Source organism: Falco peregrinus, chromosome Z, assembly GCF_023634155.1.
Source record: "Falco peregrinus isolate bFalPer1 chromosome Z, bFalPer1.pri, whole genome shotgun sequence".
Classification (NCBI taxonomy): domain Eukaryota; kingdom Metazoa; phylum Chordata; class Aves; order Falconiformes; family Falconidae; genus Falco; species Falco peregrinus.
The window spans coordinates 75386691-75408478 of NC_073739.1; the positions used below are offsets into that span (position 1 = coordinate 75386691).

At 43.9% G+C, this 21788-nt stretch overlaps 1 protein-coding gene across 3 annotated transcripts in view; it reads right to left on the reverse strand.

Annotated features, from left to right (window-relative positions):
- DNAI1 (dynein axonemal intermediate chain 1) overlaps positions 1 to 21788 on the reverse strand; it is a 153209-nt gene that overhangs the window by 41248 nt on the left and 90173 nt on the right. For all 3 annotated transcript variants that reach the window (XM_055791147.1, XM_055791148.1, XM_055791146.1), the window contains 5 exons: positions 16882 to 16971; positions 12789 to 12876; positions 10808 to 10887; positions 2347 to 2495; positions 1369 to 1468 (listed from right to left, as the gene is read on the reverse strand). In XM_055791147.1, coding sequence (XP_055647122.1) covers positions 1369 to 1468; positions 2347 to 2495; positions 10808 to 10887; positions 12789 to 12876; positions 16882 to 16971 — 507 coding nt within the window. The remainder of the gene's footprint in view (positions 1 to 1368; positions 1469 to 2346; positions 2496 to 10807; positions 10888 to 12788; positions 12877 to 16881; positions 16972 to 21788) is intronic.

Sequence of the window (21788 nt, forward strand, 5' to 3'; positions counted from 1 at the left end):
TTGATGGAGATATATAAAGGCCACCTTTTTGCTAGAGTAATTTGGCCAAACTGCACAGACTTCCCAATTTATACCAGTAAAATATACAGCCCATGGTGACAGAGCAATGTGGTCTTACAGTACAAAACCAGTGTTGATGGATAGCTATGTGCCCTGGCTACTTGCCAAGTCCAAATTAACCATCTGAGCTACTACAATGGATGGCTAGGGGCAAAAATATAACTGCCATCATCTCAGTATTAGGACTGGTCTAAGTACTTCATTACCAAATCGTTACTCTTGGAGACAGCCTTGCACAGTGGGAAAATGTTGATTTTATTTAATTGGAATAAAGTTCTATTGGCTGACCCTGGGCATATTACTATAACTGATTTTTTAATATCAATATAAGTATATAAACACTTTATTCTATTGCTTCTCTATAGCTTGGAGGTTCACAACCAATGCCCTGATGTCATCTCATATGAGGGGTGCTCTGATCTGGAGCATCGTCTCTCCATCCCCAGAGAAGCACTGGTTTAATAAGCTGATTTCACGCTGAGGGAGTTAAGTGTTTTTCTCCTGGCATGTGCAAGCTGCACACCTGCACCGATGTGGTCAAAATGAGAGCAAGCAAGGACTTGCATGGATTTGCAAAACTACCTCAAACCAGGAGCAGCATTGAGGAGTAAGGAATTGATGCCCAGGGATATGCATGTCAAAGGCAGGAAAGCACAGGAAAAAGCAGCCTGTTCCCTGAACCCTGCTTTCCTCTCTGTCCTCTGAGTACTTCCATCCCTGGAGTAAAAGGAGCAAGCTAGGACTGCAGGGAAATTTGGCTTGCTTATGCTAGAGGGGCTGGTGGGGCTTGGCCGCCCAAGAAGCACCTGTGCTGAGAGAGGGCCCACATGCATTTCTAATGGGTTTGTCAAGGCCGCAGTGAGATGTGCAGCTGATCCTCAGCATCTGCTAAAAGCCCATTGATTTGTGATTTAACATCACCTGTTTGCATGGTTGGGCTGCAGCTCAGAGATTTCTGGCCGTGTTGCCTGTAGGGGTGTGGTAGACCTGAGGGGAAGAAGGCATAAGAAATGCTGCTGTGCAGGTTTCCTGATCTCTGTTGCTTTATGACTTCTGTGTCCTCTGTAATCATACAGAGCAAAGAGGAATTAATAGTTTGAGGGCCCTGAGCTACCAAAGTGACCCTACCATCCAGAGGCAAGCAGCTCAAGCAAGCTGCAGCCAAGTCAGCTTGTCACTGTAGCAGATTCCTGCTCATGGGAGATCTACAGCTGCCTGACATGGGCTGACCTGTCCCCACACTCAGCCTTAATATCCTTTGACTTTCTCTCAGCTCAAATCAGAGCAGTGTTACTCCCAGTCTCTCACCTTGCCATCAGTGGTGACTGCAGCAAAGACTGTGGAGGAATAAGGGGACCAAGCAACATCCGCTACAGCAGAATTCAGGTCATAAACAAACATCGGAGTCCTGTAAAAAAAGATCCAGGGAGAAGAACTCATTTAAACATATGCCGTTCTGGAAGCGAAACATTGAGGTATAAACATTTTGATGCTGCAGCTTGTGTTGTTCAAGGCCAGATGCAAGAGTGGGAGATGCAGTACTTCTCTATGTCAGATACTAGCTAGGGTCTGAGCCAAAGCTGAGCATCAGCCCAAATGGGCTGGGATGGGTCCTGCTGTGATGAGAAGAAAGGTAGCATGATTTTTTCTTTCTGAATGCATTTTGAACGTTTCCTCCCCAACATGAACAGCAAGATGGAGTCTCCCTGTTTTAGAATCATAAAGGAAAAAGTGATTACCTCTCTGGACTTCTGAAAACAACATTGAACATTACAGCAGTATTGGCAACAGGAAATACTTGACTCTGACTGATTTACAACAAAATCAGTTTCCTGATTGAAACCAGACATTCCTCAACCACTAACCCCGAACTCCATTATGCATTTTTAAATGTTCCAATTTTTTTTTTTTTTTTCCTCTCTGGCTCTTAGGAGATGTCTGGCCCCCGAAGCCATAAGCCAGCCCCTGATATTTCTCTACAGCATTGCTCCAGAATCACCCCGCCACAGCAGGTCCTGACTGAAGAAAGCCAGGTCCAAAGCAAAGCAGTCAGGCTCTGTGCTGAGCTGCACTACTTGGCAAGTTCCTGGGGTGGATGATGCCAAATCTTATGCCTCATACCTGAGAAGTACAAATCTGAGCCACCAGCCCCAAAACTGGAGATAAGAGAGCAATTAGCCATATCAAGACCTAAGAGGGAAACTGAGACTGAGGTATAAGTCTATGCGTGCAGCTGGCATGTCAGGCTGTACCTCCCCGCCCACGGCTGAACCCAGCAAGACCTACTTAATGGTATGATCCCAGATCTTGACTGTCCAGTCAGAACTGCAGGAAATGAAGACTTTTGGGTGGTATGGATTCCAGATGACTGAGTCCACAGCCATGTGATGGGCTTCAAACACATCCAGAAACTGGCTTGAATAGCATTTTGAACACTGAAATGGAAAGAACTAGTCAGTAATTGCAGCTTGACCTTCTGGAGCTCATATTCCTGCAGAAAGATGCCTCTGAATACTTGTATGGTCTCCCAGGCTCTTCTGGGCTGGCTGGGAAGACATGGCTGGTACCCAGAGGTGCTACAGAAACAAAATAATTTAATACATGCTGCTTCACCCCACTTGCAGGCAGCACCAAGTTCCCCTCTGCAATACAGAGACAGGAACTGAAGTTGTCTGGTTGGATTTACATGCAGAGCCAGGCTCCACAGCACATTCTCCACTGCAGGAGCTCCATCACCTTCCTGAACCCATTAAGTTGGGGAGAAATTACAATCTACTTTTCTGCACAAGCAGAATATGGGCTTCAATATAGACCCTGTCAGTTCTGTGTACACAGAAAAATGTGTGTACACACCTCCGCCCCTCTGACGGCATTGGAGGCTTCCTTCATTAGCAAGAAGGACCTCATCTTACAAGTAATGTCCTCTTGGTTGTGTTCTCACACACAAGCTGTAACCACACAGCAGGCTGGGGTGGTTTCAGGATTTTCTGTTGGGCTGCCTTGGTAATGTCACTACAAGGACCTTTCAGCACCTTTCATTTCTCCCTGATGAATGCAGCAACGTATCATCTACCTGAACAGCAGGACTGCTGAAGCGTTACATGACTTTAATTCTTGCAAACCAAAGCTCTAATTAATCATAAGGTTTAGCTGTTTATTACACATGACACTCACTGACTGGGTAAGCAGACCTGTTCTGATGTTCTTGTGCACCGGTGCAAGTACTGGATTTAGGGTGCTAAACATTTCACACAGCAATAGCTCCTGCAGCCCTGGGAGGGTTGCTGTGGTAGGAAGCAGAAACAGGAATGTGGCTTGTGTCCCATTGAGATTTACTGACAGTGTCTATAGTTTGCTAATAGTTTAGTGCATACTCTGAGTTACTGTCTCTCTGTGTAACTGTGGGACTGAAATCTCCTTTAATAGCATGTTTCATAACTTTACTTCATAATTCTTAATGTTCAGCCACCCAGAAAATTGGTACTTGGCTTCTTTTGAAGTCACTTTGCTGGGAACAGACAGAATGGGTCACAAGTAATTAACACAAGAGAGAAGCTGCTTTAGTTGTCTGGCCTTCCAAGTATATGGACTGAAGGTCCCTAATTGTTGGGGCTCTTGCTGTATTGAATGATTATACTGAACTCTGAAGCAAGTGGAAAAATACTGAAGAAATAAGACGAGGTTACGGCCAGAACAGTGGGATGAAGAAAAAGGAGCAAATTGCAGGTGTTTGCTCAAAACCAAGGCCAACGGGACGTGATAAGAGGAGCTGGGAAACCACAGAAAGGAGCCTACATGCCAGAACAAGCAGAAACAGAAATCTTCCCAGTAAACAATTGTTAACCAATCATATTATTATACGCTTGTAAAATAGCCAACCACATTATTGCACGCTTATAGAATGCCTTATAAAAGTCTACCTGGTTTGTACAATAAACGGATCAGATCTTGAACTCTGTGAGTATTTGAATCTGACTCCCGCTCGCCCGAAATGCCCGCAGCATCTGGTGACCCCCGACGTGATCCGATGAGGGTCGACAGGATCGGTTAAAAGGTCAGGAGGATTCATTAAGGATCGTGTTACGAGCTGCGGAGCCGGCGAGGATCCTGCTGCCAGCGGAGAGAGAGCTGGGCGCCCGAAGAAAGGCGGAACGTGCACGGCTGACCGGTGAGTCAGGAAATTTAAGCAGGATGGGAATCACTGCATCAGTGGTGGAAAAAGCAACCGTAGACAGTTTGATGAAACTGGCAGAAAAAACTGAAACGCCAGTCTCACGGCAGGCAGTAGTTGATCTGCTATGTTGGAGTCGCCGCCGTGGTTACCTTGCTTCTACGCAAGATGTATATAATAATGAAACATGGAAGAAAGTAGGAGAGGACTTATGGGAATCTGTGCAAGTTGGGACTAAGGGGGGTAAAGACTTTGGCTCGCATGTATCGAGCTGTACGGGGTATGGTCGCACAATTACCACCCTGGTGTCCTGAAAAGGAACAAGCGGCGAGCGGCGGCGTGCGGCCCGGCAGGCCCCGTCCCGGCCGCGGTTTCTCTCCAAGGCGGCACCCCCCCCCTCCACCCCCCCCCCCCCTCCGATCGGCGCCATGGCGATGCAAGCGGCCAAGCGAGCTAACATCTGGCTGCCCCCAGAGGTCAATGGGATCCTTTATATTCGGAACCTGCCGTATAAAATCACAGCGGAGGAAATGTATGATATCTTTGGGAAATACGGACCTATTCGACAAATCAGAGTTGGAAACTCTCCTGAAACTAGAGGAACAGCTTAAGCTTCTCAAGGAAAAATACGGACTTGATTACAAACCCCCCCACCCCCCCCCCAAAAAAAAAAAAAAAAAAAAAAAAAAAAAAGGAAAAAAAAAAAGAGAGAGAAAAAAAAAAAAAGAAAGAAAAAAAAAAGAAAGAAAAAAAAAAGAAAGAAAAAAAAAAGGAAAAAAAAAAAGAAAAAAGAAAAAAAAAGAAAAAAAAAGAAAGAAAAAAAAAGAAAAAAAAAAGAAAAAAGAAAAAAAAGAAAAAAGAAAAAAAAAGAAAGAAAAAAAAAAGAAAGAAAAAAAAGGAAAAAAAAGAAAAAAGAAAAAAAAAGAAAGAAAAAAAAAGAAAAAAAAAAAAGAAAAAAAAAAAAAAAAAAAAAAAGGAAAAAAAGGTGCTTCAGATGTCACCTACAAGAAATGTGTTTCTGCTTTGAACTAGCTTTTGAGCCTTTGGGAGTAAACTATACGGCTATAAATCAATCATATTGGGGTTGGTTAGATAAGAAGTATAATGACACGAATTTTGGCTTTAGTGATAACTGTACCTGGTGGAATACTACACTTGTTAAAAATATGTACAGTTGATTTACCGTTTAAATGTATCAATTTATTTACCTCAACAAGAATTGAGGGTGGTTGAGGGATTTATTGAAACAAGGTCTGTCTATATTGTTGTTTGTTATTCTTTTGTTACTTTTAGTGCCTTGCCTTTTACAATGTTTTCAGAGCTGTGTGGAACGCAGTATTAATGCTGTATTTAAAAAGAAAGGGGGAGGTGTTGGGGCTCTTGCTGTATTGAATGATTATACTGAACTCTGAAGCAAGTGGAAAAATACTGAAGAAATAAGACGAGGTTACGGCCAGAACAGTGGGATGAAGAAAAAGGAGCAAATTGCAGGTGTTTGCTCAAAACCAAGGCCAACGGGACGTGATAAGAGGAGCTGGGAAACCACAGAAAGGAGCCTACATGCCAGAACAAGCAGAAACAGAAATCTTCCCAGTAAACAATTGTTAACCAATCATATTATTATACGCTTGTAAAATAGCCAACCACATTATTGCACGCTTATAGAATGCCTTATAAAAGTCTACCTGGTTTGTACAATAAACGGATCAGATCTTGAACTCTGTGAGTATTTGAATCTGACTCCCGCTCGCCCGAAATGCCCGCAGCACCTAATACATGAGGACTTTGAAGAGTGAGATCCTAACCAGGTTTGCCTGCATCCACAGAACTGTGATGCTCAGCACTCTGTTTTTAAAGCCTCACTGGGGCTAGGCCCTTGATCAATACAGCTCTCCGGGCACTGGTATGGGAGGCCTGTCATGCACTGGGATGTGTTGATCCACTGGCTTTGCATTCTGCAAATTTGGCCCAGAGCTGAGGCCCAGGTCCCTACAAGAAAGGGATTTGCAGTGTTCCTATGAAGTCAGCAGCAAAAAGGGTTCTAGGGTTCTGTAGGGCAGATACCTGTCTGTGTCCCTTGTGAGGAATGAACCTGGCATGCCTGCTTTAGCCTAAAGCCATACATCATGCTCTGGCAGTGCCTGTCAGCCCCATACTGTGTTCACCCCAACCTTTGGTATCATCTCTGATTGCCAGACAGTGCCATGTTCTTCCTAAGAAACACCACAAACATGAGAAAAAGCCCAGAAAGAAGTATGACTTTCATGAATAAAATAATTCCTGAGCTAACTAGGACTGCTAGGAAAGTCTTCCCCTACTACTCACTTTAAAAACCCTCCTGTTACTAGACACATGTCAGGATGAAAACAAAACCACTGGAAAATGTGATGCCTAACTCCTGACAAGACAGCTTTGAAGAGGATAAGTAGGTTCAGGGAGCACGCAGTTGTGCAGCCTTTCTGATCTCCTAGAGCACTGCTCCAATCTGCTGAGAGTGTTTTTCTCCTATTTAAATGGTAATAGATGTGTGTGAATAGTAAATTATATTTTTATGATGAGACAGGAAAGCAAGGAAGTGTCTATGGCAATATAGGAAACCAGTACAAAGAAGACTGGTAACAGGGCTACAAAACATAGAGGAGGAATACTGGGAAGAAAGGAGATCTCCAAGAACAAAAATTATGAGTAATCTTCATTAACAGCATTCCAGTTTACACAAGATATAATCCTGACACAAAACTCCTCCACATTTGTGGTGAATGGATGGTTATTTTATACATATATATATATCCCTCCTTATAATGTAGAGGGTTTCTTTGGTTCACTAACAGAAAAGCTGAGATTCTAGGCAACATAGAAATAAAAAATTTAATCTTTTTTCAAAGGAGGTTTGTATCTGGCAACAGAGTACTGCCCAACACTGGCACTCTCAGACAGATCAGGACACCCAGCTGCTCTTCAGAAACCACTGGCACAAACTGTTGTTGTGGACAGCTGTTATCAGCAACACCAGAGGGTCTCCTTGGTTTTTGCTAGAGATCTGTAACAGAAATGCTAAGATTTGTAGAAACACTTATGAATGGAAACAGAGGCATGTGAATGCATCAGGAGAAACAACAGGAAATGGTAAAGGAGAAAACCTGTGTTAATTGATGGCAAATGCAGTCAGCCAAGTGACAAGATAACCAGAACAAACAGAAGCCCCAAAGCTAACGTGGCAAGAAGATGAGGAACAGAACTCAACCCATAAAATAACCAGACAGGGAAAACAACTTTGCCTAAGACAAAGCGAGACTAGACACTGAGGCAAATGATCTCGCCATTACTAAACAGTCACTGGAAGCTGTCCAAACACCAGTTTGTCATCATCATTTAAGGAAAACCCATGAGATGAGATAAGGACTCAGCAGCCAGCATCCTTTGTCATCTGTATAACCACAAGAAATCCTGTCCTGACCACACAGATACAAATGTCCTGGTGCTTAGTATGAGAGAATGAATGAGGGAAATTAGTTTTGTTTAAAATTAGCATCAACTTTTCCTCCTATATAGTCTTGCACTGAGTTTTATTATATTAATTTGTTACACTCTCAAGCAAACTGCTTAAGACTGAAAAAACCCTCTTACATGAATATGTTCAAATCTCATCACATTTTTTCCATTGAAGCCCTGTTTATTAATAAGTAATTATGACCAGAGTTGAAGCCACAATAATGTTTCAATATGAATCTCAGAGATGATACTTTGTGATACTAAAGCTGAACAATTCCTAAACAGCAAATAGGATATGCAAAGAGGCAGTTTTGCATTACAGAATCATATTAATGCAGAAACAGTTTGTCCTCTACATAAAAGGGCAATAGATAGGTCTGTGTGTAATTAAGATAATGATTTCTTGGCTTCAGAAACACTATTAACTAAGCCATTTTTAAAAATTCACTGTAATTGTTCTGCAGCTAAGGAATTAACATATTATCATGCTATTTGTGGGCATGCTTGGTCTCTGAAAAAATGCCTCCCTGAAATTCTCGTACCAATTTATTTAACAAATAAGCTAAAATTCAGCCCTGACTCATACAGCGTGTAAGGAATCCGTCCCTCTCACTCAACACGCAGTGGCAAGGGCAAGGGCAGCACAGACACCTGAGCAGCTCACTCCTGCTCAGTGCAGCCACAGGACCCAAGAGCTGCTCGAACAGCTGCAAGACTGTCACTGTTTTCAGCATCTGCGTGGAGCAAGGCTCCAGGAGGCAGTCCACGGGTAGCTCCAATACTGGGTTCAGCATGCAGTGTTTCAGTAAAGGGTGTGATGAAGGTGTGTGGTAGTCCACAAGAAATGACTGGAGCAGCAGCCAATCGCAAAAGTCTTGAAACTGATTGTAGCAAACTCTTGGGGGATGCTAAGGGTGCACTCTTCCCCCCGTTTTTGTGGATACTATGGAGGCTTGCTTGTGCTAGGCACAAGATGTCTCTTCCCTGTGTTAGCCCATACAATCTGATGGAAGATTGCCTCTTTCTGCCCACGGGAACACTTGCATTTTATAGGGCAGTGTTGCACAATGTGAGTAGTCCCACTTTTCCCTATGGCCCACCAATGCAGGAATGTTTTGCTGCTTACCAGTAACTCTGAAATCAGCCTTAGCACCAATAAAAGAGAAGATTCTGTATGACAGTATCTCTCTGCATTGATCCACCCAGAACTGGTTAAAATATCCGTGTCTTCATGTCTGGGACTACTTCTTATAGCAAAATCCCATTCTAGTTCTAGTTTCACTGAAGATCATCCAAGGCAGGTACACCTACAGCTTTGTCAAGGCAGATGCTGCCAAATTCTGTTCCTATCCAGTGCTTCTCCACGAAGGACTTCCTTTGCTATGTAACTCAGCCAAGACACCAGACTAAACATTTCTCCTGAAGGAAAACTGGTGGCCCCCACCTAACGCTGATATCCACTGAGTATCCATAACTCACCTAAGCATAGATTAAGTTAAAACATGTGGTTCCTTACTGCCTTTTTGATCAGGACTAGGCACAACAGTACCCAAACAATTTAGAGTACAATACCCAGGGTATCAACTCCCATGAGTGACCAGCCAACTCAGAACATCTGCCCGTGTCTGAACAGATGCTGTGTATCCTGAAAGCATCAACAAAAAGTCATTGCACCTACCTCACTGCCCATAGCCCATCAGTCCCCCCACTTCTCCCACCTCCCTTCTGCACTTGTCTTGTCCAATGCAAGTAAGCACTGCCCAGAAATCCTCCCTAGATACTGCCTGGCAGAGGGAGAGATTCCAATCAGCATCGTCCTTCTGGAAGTGATACATATTTGTTTGTAATCCCATCTTGCCTAAATGAGTGACAGTGATTTCAGAATATGACTTCCTTTGGGTTCTTTTTCTCTGTTTTGTTTCTCTTTTGCAGGCAAGACACAGGGAAGGAGCTTACAGCATCCTTCAGGGATGGCTGGATGGATCCCTGCACATCAGCCTCCTGCTGATGGTCCACCCCCCAACAGTGGCTACAATATTAACAAAGCCCCAAAGCCAGCTCAGAGGAATGCTGTGTAAACAAAAGTTCTGTGAGTAAGATACTACTGGCTTTATTTTCAAGGCTAAATACAGCAGATCTTGAAACTTCCTATTTTTGGCTTGATTTCTTAAGGAAACACAATGACTGTGTCCTGCTGTCTGCTTGTCTCTCCTCCCAAACAACTTTTGACCTCACTGGCAACTTCAGCCAAAGCTGGCTGCATGTGGGACTTGGCAATATTAAGGTCTTACACATTCTATAAAAAGGGATGGCCCCAGAGTGCAAACAGCTGGGAGATGCCCCCACCCCAGGAAGGGCAAGGAAAGTTTGGCTGCTGCCCTCATCACATGACTGGAGCTGGTTGGCAGACAGCTCCCAGCTGGAACTGTGCACTAAGGCTGCAGGAGCACACTGGAGGGGAGGCAGCCAGCACTGCCTGCAGGAATCAAGGGTTATAGCTTGGTGGTGGCATCACCGAGCTGGGGACAGCATGGGGGTCATCAGAGGGAGGAAGGATTGGAGTACATAGTGAAGAACTGGAGATAGGAGGGCAAGGAGAAAGTGGGACTGGGGAAAGGATCTGGGATGTAATTGTGGAAGGGAAGGGCTGTGGGATACTGATCCATAGGAAATGAGGCTTCATTAGCCTCACTGCTCATGGGATAACAGGTCTAAAAAGGAAAAGAGCTGAGATTTTCCCCTGCCATTTCCCCATAGCCATGAGGACAGAGGATCAATGCCTTTTAACTTCTGCTCTGATCATAGCGCCTCACTTGCACAGCTGCAATCTGCAAAGCATTCTGGGATGCAGTTTGCATGAAAAACGTTTCTGCAAAATAAGGTCTTAATTGGATCTGTGCAGAGAGCTCTCTGCGACCCTCTGTGGCTCTGTACTGGTCTCAGGCTCACCATAGGGATCCAAGGGCAGGACCAGGCTCTGAAGTTGTACCTTTGTCACTGCCTGAGCAAACAGTTAAGATGATGAACTGAAAGACAAACACAGGTCAGGGGATGTAAAATAAGGGACAGAGAAAGCCTTCTTACCTTATAGATCTTTCCCTCTTCAGTACCAACAAGAAACAAATAGTCTATCTTTTTGTGAAAATCAAATGATGTCCCACAGCCTGTTAACAGAAGAAAAGTCTGTCAGACAGAGAACTGGTTCATCTGGCCGGCACACACTCTGCCTGTGGTACACACACACTGTCAGTGTTTTCAGAAGTGATTTATTAGCCAGAAGCTCCCAAAAGAAATTAGAGCCACCCCTTCCACAAAAACTTTCCAAGCTGTGCCTGTCCCCAAGACCTGCAATTTGAAAATCCAACGCAGAGAACGGAAAAGCAAACTAGAAGAACTGGAAAGGAACTGGAAGAACAGATTGGACCAGGATTCACTCTGGTAACAATATAAAATGACTGGTGCAAATGTAAAAGCCATGAGGACCAGGCTTGCCTCATACTGGGGAATGACAGATCTTTTTTGTTTGTTCAGTATTCATAAAAATACAAATGGTTTCCCATGCATAAAAGAGCCCAGAAAGAAAACACCACATCATACCTCCCTGTGCCCTTTTCATTCTTAGCTCAGAAGCCATTTAGCAAGCTCATTTCAGTAAAGCCAATAGCAAAGGATATGATTTGGGAAGAAATCCTCTGCCAGGCACAGAAGGATTCTCTTAACTTCAAAAGCCCTGAATCGAGCAACATTGTGAACTGTGTTCAAAACAGGTATCTACCACAACAGGATGTGAGTCCTTCAGATTTTGCAGCTTCTGCTCCCAAGGCAGATGCAACATCATCCAAGAGTGCCAATTCTCATGGTAGTGAAAGAAAATTTCAGCAGGGTACTTGTGTGAAGATGGGATGTCTGCAGAGTGTGACAGCAACTTGGAGCTGTTGACCAGCAGGGACACCCACAGTAATCATCAGATGAGAATCAGAAACAAGCAGACAAGGCTCAGAAGCACATAGTTACAGAGAACTTTCTGCAAAGGCAGCTGTCTTAAACGTTAACAAAATGTAGTCCTCAAAGGAATTGTTAAGGTCATTTCAACCCTGTATTCCTGTCTGCATTTTTAACATTTAAATAGTTTGTTAGCTATTCAAGACAAGTCTCTGAAAATCCATTTCGCGCTAACGCTAACAAATAATCCCAAAGCCCCTGAGAGTTCTGCAGTGTACTGCTTTAGCTGATCTCTTGCAGCCTATGTGGCAACACAAACCTTCTCATAAACAAAATGGTTCAGCAATTACTACCCTAGAAACACAGAAATACTTAAATCATAGAATCATAGGATGGTTTGGGTTGGAAGGGACCTTAAAGATCATCTAGTTCCAAGCCCCATGCCATGGGCAGGGGCCTTCTCCAAACCCAGATCACAGCTTCACAGCCAAAAGCAGGTGCAGTAGGATGATTAGGGGATTCTCCAAGCTCCTTGTGTGGTCCAGGACCTCCACAGCTGACTCATCCCATCCTGTCTCAAACACAGGATGGTCAGAGTGAGGGGATTCAGCCTAGGACTGCACTGTCTCCACCTTGTATAGAGGGAGACTAATATAGTAGCTCAGAATAGATGCTGCGCTTTGAGAAAGACATAACCCAATAAGGCACATCCCACCACTGGCTGGATGAGCTGTGCACCCCAGAAAGGGCAAAGCTGCTTTTCATCTTAATTTGGCCAGTCCAGATCAAGGTCTGGCAGAAAGAACAAAACTGACTTAGTTTTGACAAATACAGGTAATGCCTGTGCCTTGTCTGCATCGGGATATCCCAGTAAAACATTTTTTGAATTAATGTTCATCTTTTTCTTGCAAGTAAAGGCAAGATGTAACCAGCAAAATTTGACTCAATTTTTGCCCATCGCTCTAGACAGACTTTGCCCTACTACATAATGAAAGCAAAGAGGCATAACCCTTCTTTAGCTCCTTTCATCTTAGCACCCCACTCCCAATTTAATTCCCCAGAATGCCTGATTAAAGGCTTTATATTAGTAATTAACCAGCATGGCAAAGATTTGGGCTCCTACCAAATGTTTGCAGCTGCAGCCTCTCTGGCCCCTGGGTCATTGTTCCCTCTACTGACAGCTTGATGACATCTGTATGAACCAGCTCATTCTGTAGGCAGAGGAGATTCCACATGAATAACATACTTCACAGCAACAATACATAGACATTCAGTACTTTGAAATGGCAAATTTTATGGAGGAATTTTAAAAAGCTGTCCAAAAGTTGCTTAATGCTTCATACTGGCAGTTGGCAACTTGCTAACATGCTGTTGTACGTAAAACCCCCAGGAAACTGATGCTGTGGTGCCCTGGAACAGAGAGCCTCTGGTACATCACCCAGACACAGGCAGCTGACCTGAAAAGCTTTGGGTTTTGAGGTCAACGTTTTTGAGTGGAGGTTAACATTGTCAGCTTAAATCATTGTGTTGTGACACCACCCTGTGTGGTTTAAGATGAGTATTGCATATTTATCACGAAGCTAACTAAAATCTGAACTAACGGGTAGTAACTTACCATCTTGCTATTATCGCCAGAGCAGCCTCGGTTCCCAATACTCACAACCTCACAGGCTCTGAGATTCAAGTAACAGCAACATCTAGCAAGCAGCTCCCCCAGGGGAGAAGCGCCCAATGTTGCTGTTACCAGCAGACTTTGCAGGCCACAACACTGCTGTGCTAGGTGATGTATGGACACAGGGCAAAAAGGCTGGGTCCCAAATTGTTTACAGTTGAGGTGGGAGACAGAAGAAAATGGACACAATGTGGGTGAGTATGAGGAAACAGTGAGAGGGCAATGATCCATTCTTAGCCTAGCTTTGGGAATTAAAATACCACTGCAGAATGGAGATGGTTATGAATATAAGAATACTGTGGGGCTGATAAAAAGAACAAAGAACTAAAGATTAAATTAGTGAGCAGTGTGGGCTGTGGACTGGATGTTTTCATGAATTTGCAGATTTCCCACTGGAGCACTATGAGAACAAAACATAACTTCTTAGCTCAGTGAATCAGGCTTTAGTTGGAGCTTCTCTAAGCCCAGAGCAGAACTCAGGTAGAAAAAGAGATTCTGCCTGGCAAAGTCAATCTGAGGGAACTGCATGTTAGGAAAGGCAGGAGAAGACCTTGTGAGCATCTGTTCAATACTGCAGCTCAGAGGGGACCACATTCTGTAAGACATTTTTATCGTGTTTTGGGGGTACAAATTTACAGAAGGTTCAATAAAGGTAAAACCCCATAAAACGGTGTACTTCCTTCTCACTAATTTGCACTGCTGCACACCCACGTGCCCTGGCCTATTGATGGCAGTAACTGTTCTCTAATAGAGCAGCGAGAAGCAGGACAGACTCCTGCAGTTTGTGGAGCCCTACTTTCTTTTAGTCACTCTTCTTGCAGCACATGGCTTACCTCAAGTCAGATTCAGTCGGTAAAGGCATGAGTGATGCTAAGGAAGAGGCCCTATATGCTGGTGTATGTGTGCAAGAACTGGAAAGAGCAGTGCCCAGAGAATTCAGGAGCAGAATATATCCCAAATGCCACTCACTGCCCATCCAAATAGGACTGCTGGTGGGCTGCTGGGAGTGCAGTCAGGGCATGCTAAGCAGGCACTTGCCTCTGCTCAGGCTTTCAGGTCTGCCTGCTTTCCAGAGAGCATCTGTCCTGTCTAAGCAATGCCTGGTGGCCACACGGGTCTGGTCTGAAGAGCAGTTGTGGAGCTGCCCGCAGCTGGTCACATTGATATAACCAGTGTGTCTCACAGAGGTCAGACACATGACCTGTGCAGACCCAGAGATGTGCTAGCACACTTAACTCTCTTTTCTGGTAGAAAGGTAGCCCACACAAGACCTTTTCTCTAAGCACGCACCTTTTGCAGCCTTTCTCTGAAGATGCCTCCTGGCACCCCCACGTGGCTGAGACCTCTGTGGAGAGCTTCTGTAGCCTCTCACCTTCACAAAGTTCTTACTTCCCTGCTGTGCTGCTTTTGTTTTGTATCCAGCTTCACAGTCTGCAAAATGCATCTGTTCCTGGGGCTGTTTGTCACCAGAGCCATTTGCATCTTCCTCTGAGTAAACAGGCTGTTGGACAGTTTGGCCTTACAGGAACACTGAACAATAAAATAATATGTTGCTTCTGCCTAACAATTGTAAAGTGCTTTGAAAGCATTGGTGAATTAGGCCTTGCAGCTGCCTATTTCCCTTTTGCTGTTATTAGCCTCAAGTGATAAGGAGGTCCAGAGATGTTCAGTAATTTAGCTCTAGGTCATGTAGGAAGGGTGAACTACAACCACTAATCAACCCTGGGATTGCTGAGGATCAGTTTGAGAAGCAGTGCCAGGCTGCAGCCCAACTGATTCCTTCTCCTTTTTGACAGGCCACATGTGCACCCAAGGTGGGAGAGTCAAGTCATCCAGCTGCAGAAGTCCTGCATCTTTCCTCACCATTTCACACCTTCATGATGACCCAAAACCAAGCCGAGATGATAGCCTAAGCACACACAGCTCATGTGTGATCGCGCAGTTTGTCCAAAGTTATCGTGCCCATTTCTAACAGAGACAACCAGTACGGTCAAGGCAGATCAGCTGCCTCTAAGCTGACATTTGACAGTTCTTCTATCCAAATTTTGAGTGTAGCTTGCCAAAATCTAGCTGGAAGTAAGAATGCATTTATTCACTTTCTGCTCTCGGTTTCAGAAGTGTCAAACAGCTATCAGTGTTTGAAGAAGCTTTACTTCTGTATAGTCCTGTCAAAAAGATTAATGAAGCTCTCTTTCATTTATTCCCTATTTATACTATGGATTTGCAGAAGACCTCTGGAGTCTCTTCAATTTTATTCTAAATAAAACCCAGAGATGGCTCTTTTGCAAAACTGGCATTCAAGCAGATTATCCATTTCTCCTTGTTGGGTACAAACCCACAGATTGTAACAAAACAACCTTTTCATTCTGTTTCTTGCTTTTCTTGTTGAATTTCTGTCCAAAAGAAGAACCCAAACAGCACCCAAAACTTTGCTGTTTTCCACCCCTGCCACTTCCTTGCCTGCTAAGTACATCCCAGCTCTGGCAATTTCAGAGGTAACTTCACCTCAAACAGATCTTAAAACAGTGCTTTCCATATGGGTATGGACAAGTTTATAACAGAAGGGCAAGGAATAAGTAGAAATGGCATTGTGTTAAGTGGATGCAGGTCTTAGAAGTCGCACCACGGATGCTTAAGGAGGTAAATCTATGTGCTCAAGGGACAGAAAAAACCACCAGCTTATAACGTGGTAACACAGTCAAGCACAGATGAATCACAGAAATGTTGCAGAAGACCCTCTACTACATGACTTGCTGTCAGAGTCCATCTGCAGACTTGTATTAAATACAATTATTTTTATTAAAATTAGTTTTTAAGTAAATTAAATTAGTTTTTAAGTAAAGAATTTGAAAATCTTCAAAATGTAAAATCAAATAGCCAACAGAAAAAAACACATGTTAAATTCAGAGACATACATTTAAGGGTTATTTAGGGACATTAATGCTAAGTTCTTGTGAATGTATGTACTCTAAAAGAAAAAGTGATCAAAGGCAGTTGTGTTGAGTGTGTGCTAGCAATGTCATGGTAGGGGGAAACCCTCTGCCTGTCTGACTGCGTGTTGCCATCCCACTGCGAGCTTACCCAGTGCTACTTTGGCAGCAGGGGAAGAAATTTGCACCATCCCTCTCCCATTCTGAATTCAATACATAGGGGAGCATTTTAGGGGTAAGAGTCTTAACACTGGGGAAGAAAATAGATTGCTCTGTCTCTGGATGATGCCCCTGGAACACAGAAAGTTTCAAAGCAAGGACCAGTCTTGAATTCCTGCAGCCTCAGGAGAATGATCTCATACTGAGGCCCGTAGGTTGCTACAGGTGCAGGCAGGATTAAGGTTAGGTCCTGAGCAAGGGGCAGGCTGGTTCTGCTCACTTCAGAGTTTAACATGGAGCCCCAGACCCAGCTGTGGCTGCACCTACAATTATTTGCTGCCACTTCTTTTCAAACCTGGCTCATTAAATATAAAAATAAAACTAATGCGTCATCGAACTTTGGAGGCAATTAATCATAATTTGGCTGGGAAAAGAAATCATCACCTACTGTTTACCTTAACTAAAGTCCATGAAACAATCCGACCATCTGAGGAGACGGAGAAGAAGTTCAAATTGTTGTCCATGTCATCCTTCTGCCACTTGACCTTAAAACAAGGAGATAGTCCCGGTCAGCACAAGGCACTCAGCATTAGCCAGACAAAGTTCCATGCCCTTAACAGGGTCTTCTGAAATCCTTCCTAAAAAGCAGCTGGTTGCCACCCCAGAGGCCTGCTGGTTCTCAACATGTTCGAACACCCTTACCTTCACAGGCAGTTTCAGAAGTGCCTCCAGCTTCTCCTGTCACTCAGTTTCTTGCAGGGATGCTCTAGAGAGGGGGCAAAATCCCACACCCGGGGACTCTGCACCTGCCCATGGCCATCTCCCCCAGCAGTGTTAGGACCACTGCCATTAAGGATGGGCCTTGTGAAATGCTAGCTATGCAGCGCATTGCACTACGGCACTATGCATCATCCCAGAGATCCCCTAAGACATCTCCAGATGACACCAGTGGTGCCCACAGAAAGGACTCAAGACACCTGAGTATATCACTGACCCTCCACAAATTAACCCCTTCCCATCTGGCTAATTACTCCAAGTGCAGTGCCATATGGCTACCCTTCAGCCAGACAACCTCAAATTAGCTTTCTGTCCCTATGTGGAGTGCAGATGAGCCCTTGCAGACAATGTGTGACATAGGTCCTTGGAGTACTTCTGTTTCAGAGAGATGAAAATGTCTCCATTAAAATTGAAATCCTCCCTACACCTTCAGAGCATCTGTCTGCCTGGTAAGGAGATCTGCCTTTTGACTGTGACAGCTCAGCAGGAGAGATTAGAACTCAGATAAATGGCTTACAGTTTAGAAGAGACATTTCAGTTAGACCAAAAGCATTAAGAACACTCGATTTTCAGATCTGGGAATTCAATCAGACTGAAGGGAAAAGGATGAGTTGTCATTGGGCCTGTCAGCACACACTCCTGTGGGCATCTGTCAGTTCAGGATGGGGACAAGCACTTCCACAGGTTCTGCTGGGGTTTTCAAAAGTATATCTGTTTCTGTCCAAGCAGTACAGCAGATACATTTCCCTAAACATTATCCCATAAACATGATAAATGGGCATGATTATCATAGAGCTTACTAAATACTCTACCTAATATTTGGTACCTATTCCAGAAGACAAGCAGCATTCTCAGTACTTTAATTACACAGACTGGGTATTCTGATGATACTTCCTTGGGATAAACTGTGTTAATTCTCTTTTGTAAAATTGTTTATGCTGTGAAGTTCTGTGGAGCATGAAAATTCAGCAAGAGACTCAGCAAAGAGTAATTAATCCTTTCGTGAACATGTGTCCTACCTAGAACACACTATTCTGAGGATGGAAAAATAAAATATAAAAAGAATCCATCTAGGAATACATCAAAATGCCAGTTTCATGTCCATAAGGCGCAATTGAAGAGACTTGAGTAGCATATACCTTTGAACATCCTTGCACAGGAGAAATTTTAGGGCTCCAAGTGGAACCACTTTGCTATCTGGCATTAAAGGAATAGTGCAATTCAATATGGCCTAGAATAAAATGGCTAGAGATAAAAAGATAGGTTAAATGGCATATATGGAGAACAGTGATTTCCATGGCTGGCCACCATGCACAAAATGTCCTGGGTATATCTATTCCAGGAACATATCCCTGGGATCATGAACTACTGCTGACAATGACGGTCACCTGCAGCTGCTTCAGATGAAGGGGTTGATGTAGTGAGGAGTTTTAATTCAAAGTGACAAACACAGAGTTCAGGGGAACTGGTTACAAACACACACCCATTGTGTCTCATACTGTGCACAGAAAAAGAGTTATGCTTCAAATCAGAGCTTTTAAAAATGTCACTCTAAAATTGTCTGACAAGAAGATGTTTTTATTTCTATGTCCAACACACCTCTCCTCTAACTCATGTTCTTCTCTTCAGTCTACTTTCCCAAATACTTGGGAAAACCAGACATACTTCTACACACCTCTAAGGCAAACTGTGTTCACCTGAGGTAGGGGAAGATATTTAAGACAGTATCTCCTACCAAAACGATGTGCAAAGGTTTTGCCATTTAAACCTGGGAGCAGTTAGGACAAATGGCTTAGATATCCTCTGCTGAGACAGGACTACACTGCAAGCAAAGGGGTTCTCCAGTATCTGAAACCTGCAGCCTGAACCCAGCAATGCCCTGAGCTACATGTGGAAGACAAATGCAGGTGCCACATACCTGTACTCAGTCAGCATGGGTCTGAGCCTTCCTGAAGTCTAAAGCCACCATCCAGGTTGCTTACACAATGCACATGCTAGAATCAAAGCTGGTCCAGACCCTCCCTGAATGAAGAGTCCCAGCTTGCCCCCTCTCAGTGTACATCTAGATGCTCATTAGTGAGCGCTGCTTGAGTTGTGCAGGGGCAGATGCAGCTGAGTTCTCAGCTCTGCGCTTGCCAAGTACAGTGTAAACATTTTGCACCTGAGCTAGAGCCAAGTGACAGCCCATCACAGCAGTGGAAAATACATGGATGAAGGCTCAGCAGCTGGAATCCACCCTGAACACCATGTGCAGACACAACTCCTCAGTCCTCAGGTCTATGCTAACACATATTGCAGAAACCTCATCTAGAGGTGAATGACAATAGAAGTGCTATCATGAGCTCATGTTTGTTTTTTCCCCAAGCCAATTCCTTTCAGCTTTCCCCAAGTGAAGAGCTTTTCCCCAGGGTTTGCCCAACTCCAAACACCCTCTCTGTGATGGAGATCTATTCAAGTTTTCTATTGTCGGTACTCAGTTAGGTGTCACAACTACTTCTCTTCATCCCTTACACAGACAGGGGGAGTCACCAGCCCCATAAGGTAAGTAGGCTGATTTGCTTGGGGTACTCCTGCTCCTACATTTAAAGCAGTCCACAGCACCTGAGTTAAGTACATATTGTAGACAGCTTGAGCACAGTCCCTGAAGGGCATTAGGATCTGCCCTCAAATGACTGTCAGCAGCTCTCAGTGACATTAGCATGAATTCCAGAAAACAGAAATTGGCACTTACCCCTTTCAGTTTTCCTTCAACATCTCTGACACCTTAATAGTATTTGTGATCTTTTTTCTCCCGATCTCTGAATCCCATGAATGCTTATTAAAGTAATTAGCTATCATGATACTGCAATCAAATCGGGCATCTGATCAGAACTGGCCTTTTCTCTGCTCCCAGAGGCCCGTGAACACGGCACAACCTCCTGTCATTAGCACTATCTGTGCTGTGCAGGGTGGAGCATTTGACGAGAGAACCAGGCAATTGTGTGTGTAGTGGCAAGAAGTTAATCTCCTGAAGCATGTGATAATCAAGCCAGGATTTTAGCTGCATGAAACAATTTACAGCAAAAGTTCAATTATGATACAACTAAGAGTAAAGTACCACATGAGAAATGAAAGTGTGTGTAAACTGCAGAAAGGAGACAAGCAAACCCAGCAGCAAGTCATTTGCTGTGCCTGATCATGATGAGACCTGTAATAAAATCACGGATCCACTGCTATTTTTTTGTGTGATCTTTAACCTGACTATTTTTGTAGTGCAAAATTAGTGTGTGAAACTCATTGCTGTTAGAAGAGCCTACGACTTTTTAATTTTTATTTCTTAAAACCTGTTTATTTATAAAGAAGTTGAGACTATTCAAACCCCTGTTTCATAGAAAAATAAAGATTAAAACCTGCATGTTCACTGCCATATACAGCAGGCTAGCAGGGCAATAATCCATCCATTCTTAGCAAGGAAATACTTTCATCTTTGTCCATGGCAGCTGGTAATGGCTCCTGTCCAGCAGGAGATAAGACCATTTATTCAATCTGATTTGAAAATTCCCATGTTTCTGATGTCATTCCTACATAAGAAATAATGTTTGATTACTTTTCACGGCACAGAGGCTGTTAGTCACACTGACAAAATACAATTGGTCAAAATCATCCCAGCCATGAGCCTGACTTGATGGCTTTGCAGGCAGCCACAGGCAGGATCTGCCTGCCTTTCTTACAAGATGACACCTGCTACTGCAGACACAAATCTATCCGGCTTGCCAAAGCTCAGCTGTGGGGTGCCAATGCAACACATGCACATTGACTGATGAGTAATTCCCTCCCTTTCTATTAATTATCCTTTAAGGAGCCCTTTGCCAGCATTGGAGTACCATGGCCCTGCTGACACCTGCCTGAAGTGAAATAAGAGCATTTTGCTCATTCAATGACTAAAATAATGGATAAAGTCTGTCACAGTTAGAGAAGAGGAAAGACAAAGGCATTATCAAATCTATAGGTCACTCCTGCACAAACTAGCTAAATAAGACACTCGGATGACTCCAGCAAGCAAACAACTCCATGGGCTGCTGAGGAAAGTCCCTGCCAGTATGACCTGGGGAAAATTCCTTCCAGTGTCAGCCTGGCAATCAGTACAGTCCTAAGCAAAACCATCATGGCAACGCAGGGTTTGGAGGGACCCGAAAAGGGTATCTGTCATGCTCTGAGGCAGACTGGACACACTGCTACCACTGGTGACAATTCACATAAGGCTGTTCTCACAAGCCTCCAACAACAAACACTCAACAACCTCCCTGTAGATACATCAGTGCTTAATTGGCCTTTTACAGGAAATTTCCTTTACCACAAGTCAAGCCAATTACTCCTACCATCTCCCCAGCGGACACAGTGAACGATGGTTTATTTGCCTTTTTATGAAAGTCTTGAAACAGGCAAGAAAAGGTTGCTATGTCACTGCTCCTTTCTTTTTTCTACAAACCCAACAAACACAATTGCTTCAACTGTTAGTTCCAAGTCCTGCTCTCCAAGCCTTTACCATTCCTGTTCTTCCCCTTCAGCCCTTCTCTGCAGCTGCAAACACATGGTACAGGGCTAC